At 40.5% G+C, this 18,722-nt stretch overlaps 3 protein-coding genes and 1 pseudogene across 3 annotated transcripts; 2 read left to right on the plus strand and 2 right to left on the minus strand.

Annotated features, from left to right (window-relative positions):
- The first annotated feature begins 834 nt into the window (after positions 1 to 834).
- On the plus strand, positions 835 to 3,830 carry LOC104420489 (annotated as a pseudogene).
- On the minus strand, positions 3,806 to 7,176 carry LOC104418690 (methylthioribose kinase). The gene is made up of 6 exons (XM_010030105.3): positions 6,769 to 7,176; positions 5,843 to 6,152; positions 5,463 to 5,637; positions 5,159 to 5,360; positions 4,443 to 4,657; positions 3,806 to 4,281 (listed from the first exon to the last, which is right to left on the minus strand). Exons 1-6 carry the CDS (start codon positions 6,952 to 6,954, stop codon positions 4,113 to 4,115), a joined length of 1,257 nt encoding a protein of 418 aa, XP_010028407.2. The 5' UTR covers positions 6,955 to 7,176; the 3' UTR covers positions 3,806 to 4,112.
- A 5,200-nt stretch (positions 7,177 to 12,376) lies between these two features.
- Positions 12,377 to 13,346, plus strand: LOC104418692. Its single transcript, XM_010030106.3, has one exon. The coding sequence runs from the start codon at positions 12,505 to 12,507 to the stop codon at positions 13,186 to 13,188; it is 684 nt and encodes a 227-aa protein (XP_010028408.2). The 5' UTR covers positions 12,377 to 12,504; the 3' UTR covers positions 13,189 to 13,346.
- Positions 13,347 to 13,525: 179 nt separating this feature from the next.
- LOC104420490 (methylthioribose kinase) lies at positions 13,526 to 18,272 on the minus strand. Its single transcript, XM_018862841.2, has 6 exons — positions 17,887 to 18,272; positions 15,567 to 15,876; positions 15,307 to 15,481; positions 15,002 to 15,203; positions 14,329 to 14,543; positions 13,526 to 14,171 (listed from the first exon to the last, which is right to left on the minus strand). The coding sequence occupies exons 1-6, from the start codon at positions 18,070 to 18,072 to the stop codon at positions 14,003 to 14,005; spliced, it is 1,257 nt and encodes a 418-aa protein (XP_018718386.2). The 5' UTR covers positions 18,073 to 18,272; the 3' UTR covers positions 13,526 to 14,002.
- Between the last annotated feature and the right edge of the window lie 450 nt (positions 18,273 to 18,722).

Genomic DNA, 18,722 nt, shown 5'->3' on the forward strand with positions numbered 1-18,722 from the left:
TTGTATGAAAATCCATATATAAGAAACCTCCTTAAGACGGTCTTATTAAGTGAAGTTAATTAAGGTGTAAGTACTGGACATCTTTCCTCGATGTGAAATCAGATCAAGATAAATTGAGTAATTTTTGGCTTTGTTTGTCCCTTAGTGCTTAAGATTCTGACTTCTATAATGTGTAGAACGTGAATGCTTTTTATAGCCTCTCACTATAAACTAGTTTTCTTCGATAAGCTCGCAACCAGAGCAGTTATCTTTTTTGTTTACTAGATCAATATCATACTGGGATTTTAATTTTAAAGCCTATTTTTGGCATAGAGGCGAAGTGAGTAGCTGCCTGTAGAAAAGGACTTATCCAAATTGTTGGATGTGGTGTTAGAGGGTGAACAGGAGACTTCACTCTCTTTTTCTTTGATGGTTGAATAATTTTTTTTGGTAGGTGATTAATGCAGGACTTTGTAGTTTGCTGTCTCGATTAGTCTATGGGAAAATATGCCAGTAGCATTCTGCATCTGTGCATGTTCCCAACTTCAAAGAAAATATTTTGTTCTTGATCAGGTTTCTCTTTCTGCGTGTTGATTGTTCCATTGCTTTTTGTACAGGTTGGCAGTGAAGTCGAAATTATTCCTTGAAGTTCAGAATACCATCTTTCCTTACCTCCAAGTTGGTGGTTCTTCATTTTGCTTTATGAATTCCTGTAGTACAGCTTTAACCCTGGTCATCTCTTGGCCTATACATAATTAGTCTATTTGCTGTTTCTCTGGAATCCAATCTTTCAGGCATCTGTTGGTGAAAACTATGGGGAAGCCTAAATATTTCTCCGGAGTAGTCAATTTATGTCACATGGGTTTCAGTGTTGATTCTGGCCAGCTATTGAAATCTGGAATATTTGACAGACTAGTCTGGATTTTGCCCTTCACAACGGTGTGTAAGATACTTGCTTACTTCATGGTTAAAGTATATAAGATTGGTGGAGCTAGGAAATAGTTCATTCTTTCTCTTGACTAAGTCCTTTTGGTGTTTTGGCAGACTTGCTGAACTCCTTTGCTTGTTTCTTGGAAAAAAGAGAAGACAAAGTCTCATAGTGTAAACCTGGTATGTGGAAACAAAATTCGAGTTGAAACATTGTCATTTAGATGGTCATTGGCATGGACAGGGGGGGCTACTTTGAGTGATTTTACTAGGGAACATGTAGAAGAACAAGGATTGGTCATGGGACAAGGAACTTGACACTGACTTCGTGTATCATGGTGACAGTATTACCTTGTTTTGATTGTCAAGACAGTGGTCTGGTTCCATTTTTGTGAAGATGATTCTAGGTCATGTATCTGTATGTAATTGCATCTTATAAGCCCTACAATGTTATTAATTGATGGTTAGTTGTGAGACTGGTATTGACATACATGCTGAGTGATAGTAGTAAGCAATCTTCTTACTCTTAATTCGTTATACTGCAGGGGGCTTAAGCCTTATTGGTCTACTCTGTGCATGCACTTCTTATAATGATCCTGCCTCATCTCCTACAATTGAGTGGAAAAGTCAAGGTGCGTGTGTTCTTTGGATGTTTGGTGATCCTGCAGTGGTATATTTGACTTTCACAGATTCTCTTTCTTTTCATTAGGCATAAATCTTGATCAAAACAGGTGGCAGCATCTCTCTGTATTGTGGCTACAGCCCGATCCATCATCTTACGCATCACACATGCGGCTCATGTATCCTGGAATTATCTGGGGGCTATTTAGCCCAGCTGGCATGCCATTGCTGCCCAGTTCCGTATTCTGGTCTGACCAAAGTGCACATGCTGCATACGCTCTTGAGGGGCCACAGCATGGAAAGTGTTCGTAGCTAGCTCTAAGAGCTGCTTGTAACAAATTAAGTTCCACATTGGTTTGCGTTTGGTACTGTTATGAAATTAAGTTCTACATCAATAAGCAAAGAATCATTGATCGAGCTATTATTTGTGGTGGCATCCGTCAACCTCATATTTAAAGTTCCAGAAGCACCAGTTTTGTAGTGTGTACGTGACTTTGTAGATCCTTGACGATAAGGGTGTATAAATTTTACTATCAGGTCTTCATGTTTCCTCCGCCTTTTAAAAGTCAATTAGGTTTGGTGAAGTCATATGGAATTATTCGACGATGAGAAGCAACGTGAAATGTGAGGACGAGGCATGGTCCAATTTGCTGGCTGATTGGTCAATAAGGAGGCTATTCAATCTGGACCACTTGACTCCTCCCAAAAATAAGAACTGGTTTTTGTCTTAGAACAGATACAAATCCATTCATTTGCTACATCAGCTTAACATTCCGTTGTTGGAACGGATGTAAATCCATTCCTTTTGCTACACCACTCGTTGGATGTTTTTGTTGTCGGGACTGAGTTTTTTTTTTTTAAATTTACTAGCATAAGTTTTGGTTCTTAGTGAATCCAATTACATTCGGGTACAGTACAATAACTTTGAGACAAGAAGAAAGTGAACTCCCAAGTGAGGTCAAAAGATATTTGTGGGTGAGAAGGATGCATCACTCAACTGCCACCACTCTATAAAGGCCCCTCGCTTTTTGGCCGGCTCTTCACCCATTCTCCCACTGAACAAGAAGCAGTGAAACAAGCACATGGCTCGCTTGGTGTTGTTGCTGTGGTATCTAGGTACCTTAGCAGCATTTCGACAAGCTTCTGCTGTGGAGTACACAGCACTGAACAACTCGTCTTCAACAGCCGGTGGAGCAAGGTTCGATGGTGAAATCGGCATTGAGTACACCAAGCAAGTAATGAACTTTTCGACTGTATTCATTTGGCAAATTTTCCAAGAATTGACCTCAGAGGACAGTAAGGAATGTGCAAAATGTAAGTGTTTTTATTGAATCCATGGAGGGGGTGGCATATGCCCTTATCGACACAAACGAAATTCACGTGAGCTCAGAGTACATAGGAAACTACTCCGGTGACGTGAAGAACGAGATAACCGGGGTTTTGTATCACGAGATGACGCATATATGGCAGTGGTTTGCCAATCGAGAAGCGCCGACTGGTTTGACAGAGGGAATAGCAGATTTTGTGAGGCTGAAGGCGGGATATGCACCGAGCCACTGGGTGAAACCAGGCCAGGGAAACCGGTGGGACCAGGGCTATGATGTCACAGCACATTTTCTGGACTATTGTGATGGTCTTCTGAGTGGGTTTGTAGCAGACATGAACAAGAAGATGAAGACAGGCTATAGCCCCGAGTATTTTGTTGAGTTGCTGGGGAAGACAGTTGATCAGCTCTGGAGCGACTACAAGGCTAAATATGGAATTTAGGTTACTTTTTCTGTAATGAATAAAGTCCAGGTAATTGTTTTCCTGGGAAGAAAAGGTTACACGCAGTCATTCTCTGTATCGTGCCGATTTAAAGCTAAGCCACTTACGTCTTTCGTTTCTTCCAAAGAGAAGTTCAAAGTTAGGAGGCGTGGTTAAGCTAATACGTTCCCTATTAACTGATCAAGTATTCAATTTGCTTTCTGATATAGGAGAAATAAAAGGTGAAGGTAAAAACAATGAAAGAAAATTGGGTATCAAACAAATAAATACCTTCTTCTGAAAACACATCCTAGACTGGGTATTCAAGCGCTTCATTAGGATAGAATTGTTCTATAACAAGCAAATGCTGAGGAACTTAATGTTACTTAGCACATCCGAAAAGTCATCATACACCCAACTTATTTACCTCCCGATTTCGGGAAATTATTAGCACAATGACCACAGTGATCGTACCCAACGGTTCAAACAGTGAGGACGCCTGATCAACAACCAAAAAGAAAGCCAAAAAAAAAAAAAGAATCGCCATCTGCATATGGTAGTTCCATAAGCAGCTCTGCATCAAGCTAAGTCGAGAAAGGCCTCAGCATAGTCATCATCCATTGATCCGACATAGACAAAGTTCAAGTAGATTCATCGGAGCAAGGACTTGCCAGCGGAACTAACCATCAAAGACAGCATAGAGCTGCTAATGATTTGAGCAGGCAGTGCATGGGACGCTACATTGGAAATACAGAGCCTCCGTAGCTTCGAAATGCATAAGGACACAACTGTGAAGGAGGGGGGACCCACAAGAAACCTCAATACATTAAGCCCAAGGGTTAGTTTGATTTCCGAACTAATGAGACTACTTCACTGATTTCTTCGAATTTTCGCCTTTCCTTCAGAAGCATCCGGGCAAAATTGAGAGCTCGGCGCTCGCAGTCTGCACGCTTACTAGCATCAGTTATGGACTCAAGATCCTCCACATGTGCAACCCCAACAATTCTCCTGAAATTAAAATCAAAGATGCATGAAGGCAAACGGTGAGTACTTAGACAGCTGTATGCTCCAAAAGTGACATTAGTCCCAAAAGCTACTAGATATCTAGCAAGTTCAAGTTCATAATCTACACAAGAAGGAGCAGGAAATGCCACTTCATCCAGTCGCACCTTATCATTTTGGCAGCCCCAAATCCAAGAGAATCATGGAATAAATCCTTCATGAATTTCCACTGGACCAGCTCGAGCAGCACGTCATTGTTATAGATTGCTGGTAGATATGCCTCACCAGACCCATTCTTGTGTTCATTCCAAAGGCTTACAAACTTCTGTTGGAATAGATTCCACGTCTCTTCAGTGGTTTGCAAAATCCATTCCTTGTATCCCTGTATAATATGCGCATTTATGGAACAATTCATTAACATATCATTGATGGTAAAAATAGTTTCTATTGTCCTTTCTTTTCTTTTTATAGTAGTCTACAAGCATGAAAGAGATGAAATGACTAATGGGGGAGTGCATAATATGATCTCTTTCATCATTGCCTCGATATCTACCAATTACAATTGTGCATTCATCTCTACAATAACTGAAACAGCAGCACCAACTTTTTCTTTTGTTTTTCCTGGGGCTGGGGCATGAAAGAACAATAAACTACAAGTAATTATCACATGAGAGTATGAATTTTTCTTTTGTATACATAAATGTCTGCAAATCTCGAGTTGAATGTAGCTGCATGAGCAACAGATATTAAGGTTCAAGACATGATAAGCAATAGTAGTCATTAGGAGTAAGAAGAGAAACCGATTTACAGAACTTTGCAAGGTCAAGGACTAGAAGAGCTATGAGACATAAGCATAAAGACAGGCAGTTATGTATAGCCATACCTTTCTGTCGTTCCCTTGATTTGCATGCCCATCCTGAGAGAAGAATGACAAAAACAAATTTCCTAGGAAGGCTCCAACATCAAACCCCATTGGCCCATAAAATGCAAATTCTGGATCTATTACTTGGGTCGAATCTTGGGTAACCATGACCGAACCAGTATGGAGATCTCCATGTACCAGTGCTTGCGCTCTTTCACAGAACCTGAAATGCATATCCCACAAAATCATCAGCAAACGGATGATGTTTCACTTCACTTAACTTTTTTGAAGAAGGATACAGTAGCTTCTTAGACAGTAACATTACATGGATTTCAACTCAGCTATTGCAAGCTTTAAATCATTATCCTCCCTTACAGCCTCAGCATCAGCATCCAGATAAGGGGAAGTCCAATGGTTGTATTGGGATACTTTGTAAGGGTCAGAAAAAACAACCTGCTCAGTCAGCCTGCACATCTCGACATTTCCACAGAACTCCGCTACTGCAATGACAATAACAAGACAAGAGCGTGACCACACATTAGTATAAAAAAAGAACTAAAGAAGCCAAATGCATTCCGCTATGTATTTCTTTGGGGAACAGCCAATAGATTATAAGGCCTTAGCAAAAGATCAGAGTGAAGTAATGTGGAGAGAAGAGAATAATGTGACACTACAGATGCTTGATTGATATTAGAGCTTATTTACCTGCACGTTTGTGCTCTGTGGTGGAATGATACAGAAGGGACGTGGAGAAGAGTGTTCTTGCCATATATTCTGACATGTGCTCGGCAAGTAATGGGTACTCAATTCCAGCAATCAATCCCTTCCTCAGGATTATATGTGGAGGCTCTAAGTAACGCATGCCTATTAGAGACATAGTACGGTCAAAGTGATAAACCTCCGGAACATGGTCCGGGCACCAATGCCCTTGCTCTTTCAATGCCACTGCCTCGAAGTATGCTCGCTCTTTTGTCATTGGCCATGATTCCCCAATGCACCGAACGTAAGGGATAGCCTGCAAATACGGGAATACAATTACCACACAGGAAAGAATACTGGACCTGTAGATTTGAACCAAAAGAAAGGAACATCTTTTCGGTAAGACTCGAGAACTTTGACTTGAACCCACATAACCCAATAGCACATGTTGAAATTTATAAGCACCAGTGGGATTTCCAGATTCCACAAAAAAAAAAAAAAAAAAAAGTACGAAGCCAGGAACATCTTCTCATCTGCCAAGAGTAGGATCATCCCCAAAATCGATCACTTCACTGTGATTCTAGCTAAACAGGGAGCTAATCCGCCACCCATACCAAACCCCAGGGAAAAGAAAACAGACTTTCACCATTTTCATTATCATCCCATTTCAAAGTTTCTTCACATTCAGCCAGCAATGAAGCCACAAACAACCTGATCATATCAAACATAAGTAAGACATGAGAAACTCAAATCCCATAATCAACAACGTGCTTTCCGATCCGAATTTCGATCAGCAGTACCCTGCGTCCGCGTAAAACACCAGCCCAACTCCCATTGATCATAAAGAGAGAGACCTGGGCCACGCAGTCAAGCAAAAAAAAAAAAAAAAAAAACCCTTTTTTTTTTTTTCAAGAGAAGAAAAGAAGGATCACCTGCTTGATGACGAAAGAGCCAGCAGAGCCCACGACGATGTAGACGAAGTTGAGATTGCCGTCTCCGACTTCTCTGATCTTCAGGTCGTCGAACTTGTTCCCCAGCTTCGAGGCGAGGGCGGGGGTGTGCCGGATGTACTCCAGCAGGGACTTCTCGTCCAGCGGCCGGAACTCCGCGAAAGCCATGACAGAAGCGGCGGCGCGTCGCCGGCGGGGACGGCGGGCGGCGGTGTCGAAAGGGGTCCGAACCGAACTCGAACTCGAACTCGGGCTCGGGCTCAGCGACGCAGTTCGAGAGGTACGATGAAAGAAGATGTGGGGAAAAAAAGGTGGAAGTGTCGAATCGTATGCTCTGGTTTTCTGAACCTGGCCTTCTTCTCGGGAGATATTGGGAATCGAATGGCTGTTGCGTTGACCCTACTTCGTTGACTATATATGGTTCCTTGGCTATTTATGGTTTCTCCGTTTTTCTTTTTTCTCCTTTTATGTGTATATATATTTTTTTTTTCCCCGATTTTATTGGGAGCGGATTGGTCCACGTGGTCTTGATTTGTCAAGCCCAGCTCACTAATTAGGACATGAATCATGACTAAAAGTATTTTGATTACTTTGTTACTTGATTTGATCCTAATAGATTACAGCTGTCATCGAGCCTAAGGTTGAGTACTCCATCATCATCTTATCTAAAAATAAAAGTTACAAGTTGTATTTGATAGCCCCAGATACAATAACGAATTATCATATTCGGTATTTAGTGACGTCCTTCAAACTAAATAAATTTTATGGTATTTGAACAAAAATGCCAAATGAAAAAACCGGTATAGGGGTTGGATAAAGTTAGATTGAATAATTTTCTTTAATATTCAAAGGTGGAGTGACAGACTGATGCATCTAGATATTACTTTGTTAGTGTGCAACAATGGATTGTTGTCAACTTTGATCATTGTGCGATCATCGTCACCTCGGACTACTGATCAGTGAGTCGATATTTTGAAGACTTAAAATGAAAATGAGAAGTTGTATGTCACATGATTATCATAATGAAAAATTCAAATCCCTAGACGAGTCCTCGTATCCTTTGAGGTCATCGTCCACAATAATATGTTTACTCCTACCTCATTGCCACCCTTCTCATCTGCATCGCCCACTCCCGTCGCATTGTCTATTAGATCAATTGCACTGCCTCCCCAAGTTACTTCGCAACCCAAGATGTCTTTGTAAATATCTAGATCGCTTCCAATGCGGTAAAGCAAAGTAATCACTACAACCCGAAGATGGAGATGGCGATGGATTTGGCGAAGCTGGCAGCAACAGAGATGAACTTTAGGGAGCTGAAGAGAACGGGTTTAATGACACCGGTGAGGGAGCTCAAGAGGCAAACAAGATTTTTATATATTTTCAGAGATTTTTAATCCTATCATTTGAGGTTTTCTACAATCCGAAAAAATATTCATAAATTTTTCTAATCCATCGTGTTCTATCTCGATCCGAATACGGATGACAAGTCACGATCGTACCGTTTTGGATTGTCAACACAAAACCATCGATGTTCTGCCTAATTACGAGCTGGGCCGGGCTTTCCTATATAAGCCCGGTAATCTGATCTACCTTCGGGCTTTGACGGGCCGAGTTCGTTGCTCCAGTGCAGTCGTCAACCTTTTTGGGTCCGTTGACGGTCTAATGGTTGCGCCATGGCAAATGGTGGACTGTTAGCTAGTGTGTATCATCTTACGAGAATAGAAGATGGTGTAGATCAACCGGGAATTGAAAGCTAAGCAGTGGTAATTCGAAAGATTCCTCGGGGAAAAATAGAGATGTCTCCTACGTTACCCGTAATATGTGGACGTCTTTCGCCAGTGTTGGATTCTGCAATTGAATGCATGATGGTTATGGGTACGCTCGAATCAAGCGAACGCAATTTATTAATCGAGCTTATTTAGAATGGATGCTTGATTCAAGCTCGCCCAACTTGACTTTCCAAAGCTCGAGATTTATGATTCCAATTAGTATTCCGTAAGCTCCACTTGACTCAACTTGAATTAGTCAACTAATAAATTTTGAAATAATTACATGTACAGTCCACGACCTTTGACCGGATGAACAATGTGGTCCATAAACTTTTGGCTTGGTCAATATAATCCATGAACTTAATCTCAATATGCCATGATGTTCCTGAATTTTTTATTTATGCAATGTAATTCTTGAACTTTTGGTAGATGTTCAATCTAATTTATAGACTATATAAAATATTCCATGTTATCCTTTCGTTAGTTTTTTTTTTCTTTTTTGTTAGAATCCTTTCGTCAATTCAAGTTGACAAAATTATCTAATTGGCTTATGGCTCGACAAGTTTGGAAGGTGGACAAAATTATAACATTATATACGGATTATCGTAAGGCATTCAACGCCAAATCAAAATATAATAATCTATATCATCAAATGACATGGATAACCAATTTTCCAAATTAAACAAAGTAAACAAATTATTATATTACAATTTGAATCACATATCTCATGTGTATCATCCACGCATAACATTGTTTTTTTTTTCCCACTATTCAAACGTACCGAATTGGAAGTTATATCAACAAAATTTTGTTAACTTGAATAAAAAAATGACAAAATTGGACAATTTTATATAGTTCATGGATTAAATCGAACATTACCAAAGATTTATGGACAATATTACATATTAGGTTAAATTTCATGAACCATATTGAACGGATCAAGTTTTGCGAGTGAGGGATTATTTTTATTTGTTCTATTTTCTCAAAGTACTTTTTATTCTCAATATCATTGGAGTTGGGGGTGTTTAACGCTATTGGCATGGCTCTATGGAATCTAACCTACCTCTAGTATGAAAATTCGTATATTAGAAACCTCCTTAAGATAAGGTGCAAGTACTGGACATCTTTCTTTGATGTGAACTCAGATCAAGATAAATTGAGTAATATTTGGCTTCGTTTGTCCTTCAGTGCTTAAGATTCCGATTTCTATAATGTGTAGAACATGAATGCCCTTTTATAGCCTCTCAATAAAAATTAGTATTCTTCGATAAGCTCGCAACCAAGCAGTCATCTTTTTTGTTTACTAGATCAATATCATACTGGGATTTTAATTTTACAGCTTATTTTTGGCGTAGAAGCAAATTGAGTTGCTGCCTGTAGAAAAGGACTAATCTAAATTGTGGGATGTGGTGTTAGAAGGAGGACAGGAAACGTCACTTTCTCTCTTTTTCTTTGATGGTTGAATAATTTTTTATTTTTTTGTGGGTGAGTAATGCAGGACTATGTAGTTAGGCACCTCGATTAGTCCGTGGGAAAATATGCCAGTAGCATTCTGTATGTGCATGTTCCCAACTTCAAAAAAAAATATTTTGTTCTTGAATAAGTTTCTCTTTCTATGTATTGATTGTTCCATTGCTTTTGTGCAGGTCAGCAGTGAAGTCGAAATTATTCCTTCAAGTTCAAAATACCGTCTTTCCTTACCTCCAAGTCGGTGGTTCTTCATTTTGCTTTATCGAAATATTAAAAAAAAATTCAAAAAATTATCCACGTCAACGCCGACGAAGCCACATCGGATGACCGATGTCCGCATTAGATTTTCGGGCGAGTTTTCAAATCAGAATTGACACTCAAGTAATTGATTTTTCAAATTTGTGACTCAAGTGAACAAATATATATATATATATATATATATATATATATATATATTTTGGCATTCAAGTGAGTACCGTACGATAGTTTTGACATTTCTAGTGTTCTTACCCCATCCTTCCTTACCTCCAAGTTGGTGGTTCTTCATTTTGCTTTATGAATTCTTGTAGTACAGCTTTAGGTCATCTCTTGGCCTATGCATAACTAGTCTATTTCCTGTTTCTCTGGTATCCAATCTTACAGGCAACTGTTGGTGAAAACTATGGAGGAAACCTGAATATTTCTCTGGAGTAGTCAATTATGTCACATGGCTCTCAATGTTGATTCTAGCTAGCTTTTGAGCTCTGGAATATTTGACAGACCAGTCCGGATTTTTTCCTTCACAACGGTGTGTAAGAATCTGAGATACTTGCTTACTTCATGGTTAAAGTATATAAGATTGGTGGAACTAGGAAATAGTTCATTCTTTTTCTTGACCAAGTCCTTTTGGTGTTTTGGCAGACTTGCTGAACTTCCTTTGCTTATTTAGAAGACAATGTCTCATAGTGTTAACCCGGTATGTGGAAAACAAAATTCGAGTCGAAACATTTTCACTTAGATGGTCATTGGCATAGACCAGGGGGCGCTTCTGCGAGCGATTTTACTAGGGAACATGTATAAGAACAAGGATGGGTCATGGGACAAGGAACTTGACGCTGACTTCATGTATCATGGTGACAGTATTACCTTGTTTTGATTGTCAAGACAGTCTGGTTCCATTTTTGTGAAGATGATTTTAATCTTCGTATCTGTATGTAATTGCATCTTATAAACCCTATGATGTTATTAATTGATAGTTAGTGTGAAACTGGCATTGCCATTCATGCTTAGTGATAGCAGTAAGCAATCTTCTCGCTCTTGATTCCTTATATTGCAGGGGATTTCACCCTTATTGGTCTACTCTATGCATGCATTTCTTATCATGATCCTGCCTCATCCTCCTGCTATGGAGTGGAAAAGTCAAGGTGGGGGTGCTCTTGTTTGGATGTTTGGTTATCCTGCTTAAAGGTGGTATATTTGATTTTCACAGATTCTTTCTTTTGGCCAGCCATAAATCTTGATCAAAGAAGGTGGCAGCAGCTCTCTATGTTGCAGCTACAACCAAATCCATCATCTTGCGCATCACGCATGCAACTCATGTGTTGTGGAATTATCTCGGGGCAATTTAGTCCACCCGTCATATGCCATTGCCGCCCAGTTCCATCGTCTGGTCAGACGAAAGTGCACAAGCTACATTCACTCTTGAGGGGCCACAGCATGTGAAGTGTTTGTAGCTCTAAGAGATGCTTGTAACAAATTAAGTTCCACATGGTTTGTGTTGGATACTGTTATGAAATTAAGTTCTACATCGGTAAGCAAAGAACCATTGGTCGAGCTATTATTTGTGGTGGCATCCGTCAACCTTATACTATGAAGTTCCAGAAGCACTGGCTTTGCAGTGTATTTGTCGACTTTATAGATCCTTAACGATAAGAGCGGATAAATTTTACTATCAGGTCTTCTTGTTTCCTCCTCCTCTTAAAAGTCAATTAGGTTTGGTGAAGTCGTTTGGAATTATTCAACGACGAGAAGCAACGTGAAATGTGAGGACAAGGCATGGTCCAATTTGCGGGCCGATTGGTCAAAAGGGAGGCTATTCAATCTGGACCACTTGACCCCTCCCAAATATAAGAAATGGTTTTTGTCTTAGAACAGATACGAATCCATTCGTTTGCTACATCAGCTTAACATTCTGTCGTTGGAACAGATGTAAATCCATTCCTTTTGCTACACCAATGGCTGGATGTTTTTGTTGTCGGGACTGAATATAATTTTTTTTAATTTACTAGCATAAGTTTTAGTTCTTAGTGATGCAAATTCCAATCGCTTACAGTACAATAACTTTGAGACAAGAAGAAAGTGAACTCCCAAGAGAAGTCAAAAGATATTTGTGGGTGAGAAGGATGCATCACTCAACTTCCACCCCTCTATAAAGGCCCCTCGCTTTTTGGATGGCGCTTCACCCATCCTCCTACAGAACAAGAAGCAGTGAAACAAGCACATGGCTCGCTTGGTGTTGTTGCTGTGGTATCTAGGTACCTTAGCAGCATTTCGACAAGCTTCTGCTGTGGAGTACACAGCACTGAACAACGCGTCTTCAACAGCCGGTGGAGCAAGGTTCGATGGTGAAATTGGCACAGAGTACACCAAGAAAGTAATGAACTCCTCCACTGTATTCATTTGGCAAATTTTCCAAGAATTGACCTCAGAGGACAGAAGAGATGTGCAAGCTGTAAGTGTTTTTATTGAATCCATGGAGGGGGTAGCATATGCACTTATCGACACGAATGAAATTCACGTCAGCTCGGAGTACATAGGAAACTACTCCGGTGATGTGAAGAACGAGATAACTGGGGTTTTGTATCACGAGATGACGCATATATGGCAGTGGTTTGCCAATCAAGAAGCGCCGACTGGTTTGACAGAGGGAATAGCGGATTTTGTGAGGCTGAAGGCGGGGTATGCACCAAGCCACTGGGTGAAACCAGGCCAGGGAAACCGGTGGGACCAGGGCTGTGATGTCACAGCACATTTTCTGGACTATTGTGATGGTCTTCTGAGTGGGTTTGTAGCAGACATGAACAAGAAGATGAAGACTGGCTATAGCCCTCAGTATTTCGTTGAGTTGCTGGGGAAGACAGTTGATCAGCTCTGGAGTGACTACAAGGCTAAATATGGAAGTTAGGTTACTTTTTCTGTAATGAATAAAGTCCAAGTAATTGTTTTCCAGGGAAAAAATGGTTATATGCAGTCATTCTCTGTAATATGCTGATTTAAAGCACAGCCATTTAAGTTTTTCGTTTCTTCCAAAAAGTTCAGAAGTAGGTGGTGTGATTAAGCTAATACGCTCCCTATTAACTGCTCAAGTATTCAATCTGCTTTCTGATATAGGACTAATAAAAGGTGAAGATAAAAACAATGTAAGCAAATTGGGTATTAAACAAATAAGTACGTTCCTCTAATAACAAGGACCAAGTTTGCAGAGGAAGCACATCCTTGACTTTTATTTGGTATTCAAGCGCTTCATTAGGATAGAATTGTTCTATAACAAGCGAATGCTGAGGAACTTACTGTTCCTTAGGACATCTGGAAAGTCATCGTACACCCAACTTATTTACCTCTCGATTCAGGCAGATTATTAGCAGAATGACCACAGTGATCACACCCAACAGTTCATACAGTGAGGACGCCTGATCAACAACCAAAAAGAAAGTAAAAAAAAAACAAGAATTGCCATCTGCATATGGTAGCTCCATAACCAGCTCTGCATCAAGCAAAGTCGAGAAAGGCCTCGGCATAGTCATCATCCATGGATCTGACGGTTCAAGTAGATTCATTGGAGCGAGGACTTGTCAGTGGAACTAACCATCAAAGACAATCAGGCAGTTCATTGTACGCTATACTGGAACTTAAGAGCCTTTGTAGCTTCGAAATGCATAAGGACACGACAGTAAAGGAGGGGGAACCCACAAGAAACCTCAATACATTAAGCCCAAGGCTCAGTTCGATTTCTGAACTAATGAGACTACTTCACTGATTCCTTCGAATTTCCGCCTTTCCTTCAGAAGCATCCGGGCAAAATTGAGAGCTTGGCGCTCGCAGTCTGCACGCTTACTAGCATCAGTTATGGACTCAAAATCCTCCACATGTGCAACCCCAACAATTCTCCTGAAATCAAGTATGTACGAAGGCAAATGGTCAGTATTTAGACAACTGTATGCTCCAACCGAGACATTAGTCCCAAAAGCTACTAAGAAATCAAGCAAATTCATAATCTACACATAAGCATTTAAGGAGCAGGAAATGCCACATCATTCAATCACACCTTATCATTTTGGCAGCACCAAATCCAAGAGTATCATGGAATAAATCCTTCATAAATTTCCTCTGGACCAGCTCGAGCAGCACGTGATTGTTATAGATTGCTGGTAGATATGCCTCACCAGACCCATTCTTGTGTTCATTCCAGAGGCTTACAAACTTCTGTCGGAATAGATTCCACGTCTCTTCAATCGTCTGCAAAATCCATTCCTTGTATGCCTGTATAACATGCGCAAATGGAACAATTCATTAACATATCATCAATGGTAAAAATAATTTTTATTGACCTTTCTTCTTCTTTCATAGTAGTCGACGAGCATGAAAGAGATGAAATGACTGATGGGGGAGAGGATAATATGATCTCAATTATTATTGCCTCTATCTGCCAATTACAACTGTCCATTCATCTCTGCAATTACTGAAATAGCTATTGTTTTTGCGAACAATAAAGTACCAAGTAATTATCACATATAAATTTTTCTTTTGTATACATAGATGTGTGCAAATCCCGAATTGAATTCTAGCTGCATGATCAAGAGATATTCAGGTTCATTACATAATAAGCAATAGTAGTCATTAGGAGTAAGAAGAGAAACCAATTTACAGAACTTTGCAAGGTCAAGCACTGGAAGTCTATGAGACATAAGCATAAAGACAGGCAATTATGTAAAGCATACTTTTCTGTCGTTCCCTTGATTTGCATGCCCATCCTGAGAGAAGAATGACAAAAACAAATTTCCTAGGAAGGCGCCAACATCAAACCCCATTGGCCCATAAAATGCGAATTCTGAATCTATTACTTGGGTCGAATCTTGGGTAACCATGACCGAACTAGTGTGGAGATCTCCATGTACCAGTGCTTGCGCTCTTTCACAGAACCTGAAATGCACGTCCCACAAAATTATCAGCAAACAGATGATGTTCCGCTCCATTTAACTTTTTTTGAAGAAGGATACAGTAGCTTCTTATACAGTAACATTACTTGGATTTCAACTCAGCTATTTCAAGCTTTAAATCATTATCCTCCCTTGCAGCCTCAGCATCAGCATCCAGATAAGGGGAAGTCCAACGGTTGTGTTGGGATACTTTGTAAGGGTCAGAGAAAACAACCTGCTCGGTCAGCCTGCACATCTCGATGTTCCCGCAGAACTCTGCTACTGCAATGACAATGCCAAGACAAGAGTGTGGCCAGACATCAGTATAAAAACTAAAGAAGCCAAATGCATTCCGCTATGTATTTACCTCCACGTTTGTGCTCCGTGGTGGAATGATACAGAAGAGACGTGCAGAAGAGGGTTCTCGCCATATATTCTGACATGTGCTCCGCGAGTAATGGGTACTCAATTCCAGCGATCAATCCTTTCCTCAGGATTATATGTGGAGGCTCTAAGTAACGCATGCCTGTCAGAGACATAGTACGGTCGAAGTGATAAACCTCCGGGACATGATCCGGGCACCAATGCCCGTGCTCTTTCAATGCCGCCGCCTCGAAGTACGCTCGCTCTTTCGTCATTGGCCATGATTCCCCAATCAACCGAACGTAAGGGAGAGCCTGCAAATATGAGAACACAATTACCGCACAGGAAAGAACACCGGACTTGTAGATTTGAACCAAAAGAGAGGAACATCTTTTCAGTAAGAGTCGAGAACTTCAACTCAAACCCACCTAATCCGCGAAAAGTATCAAAAAAGTCATAAATCTATTTTATTTATATCAATTCCAAAACTTTTCAATGAGACCAATTTAGTCTTAAAACTTACAAATTCAATCAATCCAGTTAATTTTGGCCAACCGGCATTGACATCCAGTTAATTTTGGCCAACTGGCACTGACGTGGACGTCGGCCGGTGACTGGATGCTAACGTGGCATGCAAATTCAGATATTGACCTGATGTTGACATGGTAACTTCAACTAGAACCCACATAACGCAGGAGAGGCGGGCCTGGGCGAAGGCCGCCATGGCCTTCCTATCCGCGGGCGAGGCCGCCTTCACCTGCTTGCAAGCCAAGGCGAGGCTGGCCTGGCCCAAATTTGGACAAAGCCCCCTCACCTGCAGCCTTGGGCGAGGGCTGCGCCAGTGAGGGTGAGGCTCGTCAGCCATTGGGAGACAGTCCAAGGAGGAAGAAGGGAGAAAAGAAATGGAAAAAGAAAAAAAAAAGGAAAAAAAGAACAAGAAAAGAAAAATATTCAAAAAAATTATTAAAAAATTACCATGTTAGCATTCCACGTAAGTGCTGACCAGTCAAAATTGGCCAAATGAATTGAATAGGTATTAATGTAAAAATGTTTAGCATTGAATTGATTCAATTAAAAAGTTTAGAACTTAATTAATATGTTTAGAATTTTTGTAACCCAATAGCTAGATGTTGAACTTAAGCACGAGTGGGATTTGCAGATTCCACAAAACAAAGAATGAAGCAAAGGAACATTTTCTCATCCGCTGAGAGTAGGATCATCCCAAAATCGATTGCTTTACTGTGATTCCAGCTAAAACATATAAGCTAATCCCCGCCCATACCAAACCTGAGGGAAAAGAAAACAGATTTTCACCATTTTCATTATCATCCCATTTCAAAATTTCTTCACATTCAGCTAGAAATGAAGCCACAAAAGACTTGATTATATCAAACTTACGCTCCGTTCCTTTCATGGAAAATGTAATGTTTCTGTAAATTATTTTTCAAAAGCCATTTTTTAGGAAAATAATTATTTTTTCTGTTGTTAGACTGAAATTTGAGAATGAACTAGAATATTTTCTGCCATTTGGTAAGGAGAAGCTTTTCTTACATGTACTCATTTTCAATAATTTTATTATTGTTTTATTTCTTTAAAATCGATTTTTGAGTTTTTTTTTCTTTCCTCTTCATTTTTTCTTTTTCTTTATTTCCTCTTTCCATTTTTTTCTTCTTCTTCCTTGGCCTTGCTTGGAGCAACGGCTTGCGACCAGCAATTAGTAAGCTTTGGCCTCGCTCCAAGCTGGCGAGCTGTGCAAGGCTCGAGCCTTGCCTAAGGTCTCGGCAAGGCTTTGGCAACCTCGGGCAGGCTTGGCTTTACCAAATCAAGCGAGGCTCTACCTTGCCAGAATATGGCAAGCTTGAGCCTCGCCGGCCTGTGGCGAGGAGCTCGTCTATGGCTAGTCGGTGGCCACAATCATGGCCAACAATCAGACAAGGCCCAGAAAAAGAAAAAATATTAAAAAGAAGACATACAAGGTGGAATAAGTAATGAAAAATATTTTCAACTTTTTGAAAAGCGAAAAATACTTTCTTAACTTTGAAAGTGTTTTTTCCAATATCAAAAAAGGTTTTCTTTAATTACTTTATTTTTCAATAAACGAATACTGAAAAATGTTTCCCTCAAAATTATGTTCCGAACAGAATCTTGAGTAAGGCATAAGAACTGAAATCCCATAATGAACAACATGCTTTCTGATCCGAATTTCGATCAGCATTACCCTGTGTCTTGCCCAGCTTCCATTGATCATAAATAGAGAGACCTCGGCCGCGCAGTTAAGGAAAAAAAAATCCATTTTCGTCAAGAGAAAAAACGAAAAGCATCACCTGCTTGATGACGAAAGAGCCCGCAGAGCCCGCGACGATGTAGACGAAGTTGAGATTGCCGTCTCCGACTTCTCTGATGTCCAGGTCATCGAACTTCTCCCCCAGCTTCGAGGCGAGGGCGGGCGTGTGCTGGATGTACTCTACCAGGGACTTCTTGTCCAGCGGCCGGAACTCCACGAAAGCCATGATGGAAGCGGTGTGTCACCGGCGGGGACACGGGCAGCGGTATTGAAAGGGTCCGAACTCGGGCTCGGGCTCAGTTTTTTTTTCTTGTTTGGTCAGGCTCGGGCTCAGTTCACGAGGTACATACGATGAAAGAAGATAGGAAAAAGGTGAAAGTGTCGAATTGGATGGGCTGGTTATCTGAACCTAGCCTTCTTCTCGGAAGAGAGGGAATGAATGACTTTCGTGTTGACCCGTTTCTTTGACTATATATAGATTCTCTGTTTTCTTTCGTGTTGTATCAAAGCCCCGGCTGCCAATCAGGGCATCAACTCTGGCTAAAAATGCTGGGAAATGATAAGCTGACGATACGGTCATTCTTGGAAGAGTGACGGTGGTGCAGGCTGCACGTCGCATTTGAAACTGGACAACTTGCTCGTTTGGTTTCCCATGGAAATCGGACCACATTTTTATTTTTGCTTATATATTATTGAGGAGTTATCTAGATAGGTTCCCACTGTTGAAGCTCTCTCTCATCTCTATCCCCCTGTGTCTCACACTTGGGATATATTTAATCGTCTGAATATCTAATCAGAATAGAACTTGATAAATATCTAATCAGATAGAACTATGATAAGAAATATGATTTTGCTATATTCTATTCACAATTTAGT

This window comes from Eucalyptus grandis, chromosome 9, assembly GCF_016545825.1.
Source record: "Eucalyptus grandis isolate ANBG69807.140 chromosome 9, ASM1654582v1, whole genome shotgun sequence".
Taxonomy (NCBI): domain Eukaryota; kingdom Viridiplantae; phylum Streptophyta; class Magnoliopsida; order Myrtales; family Myrtaceae; genus Eucalyptus; species Eucalyptus grandis.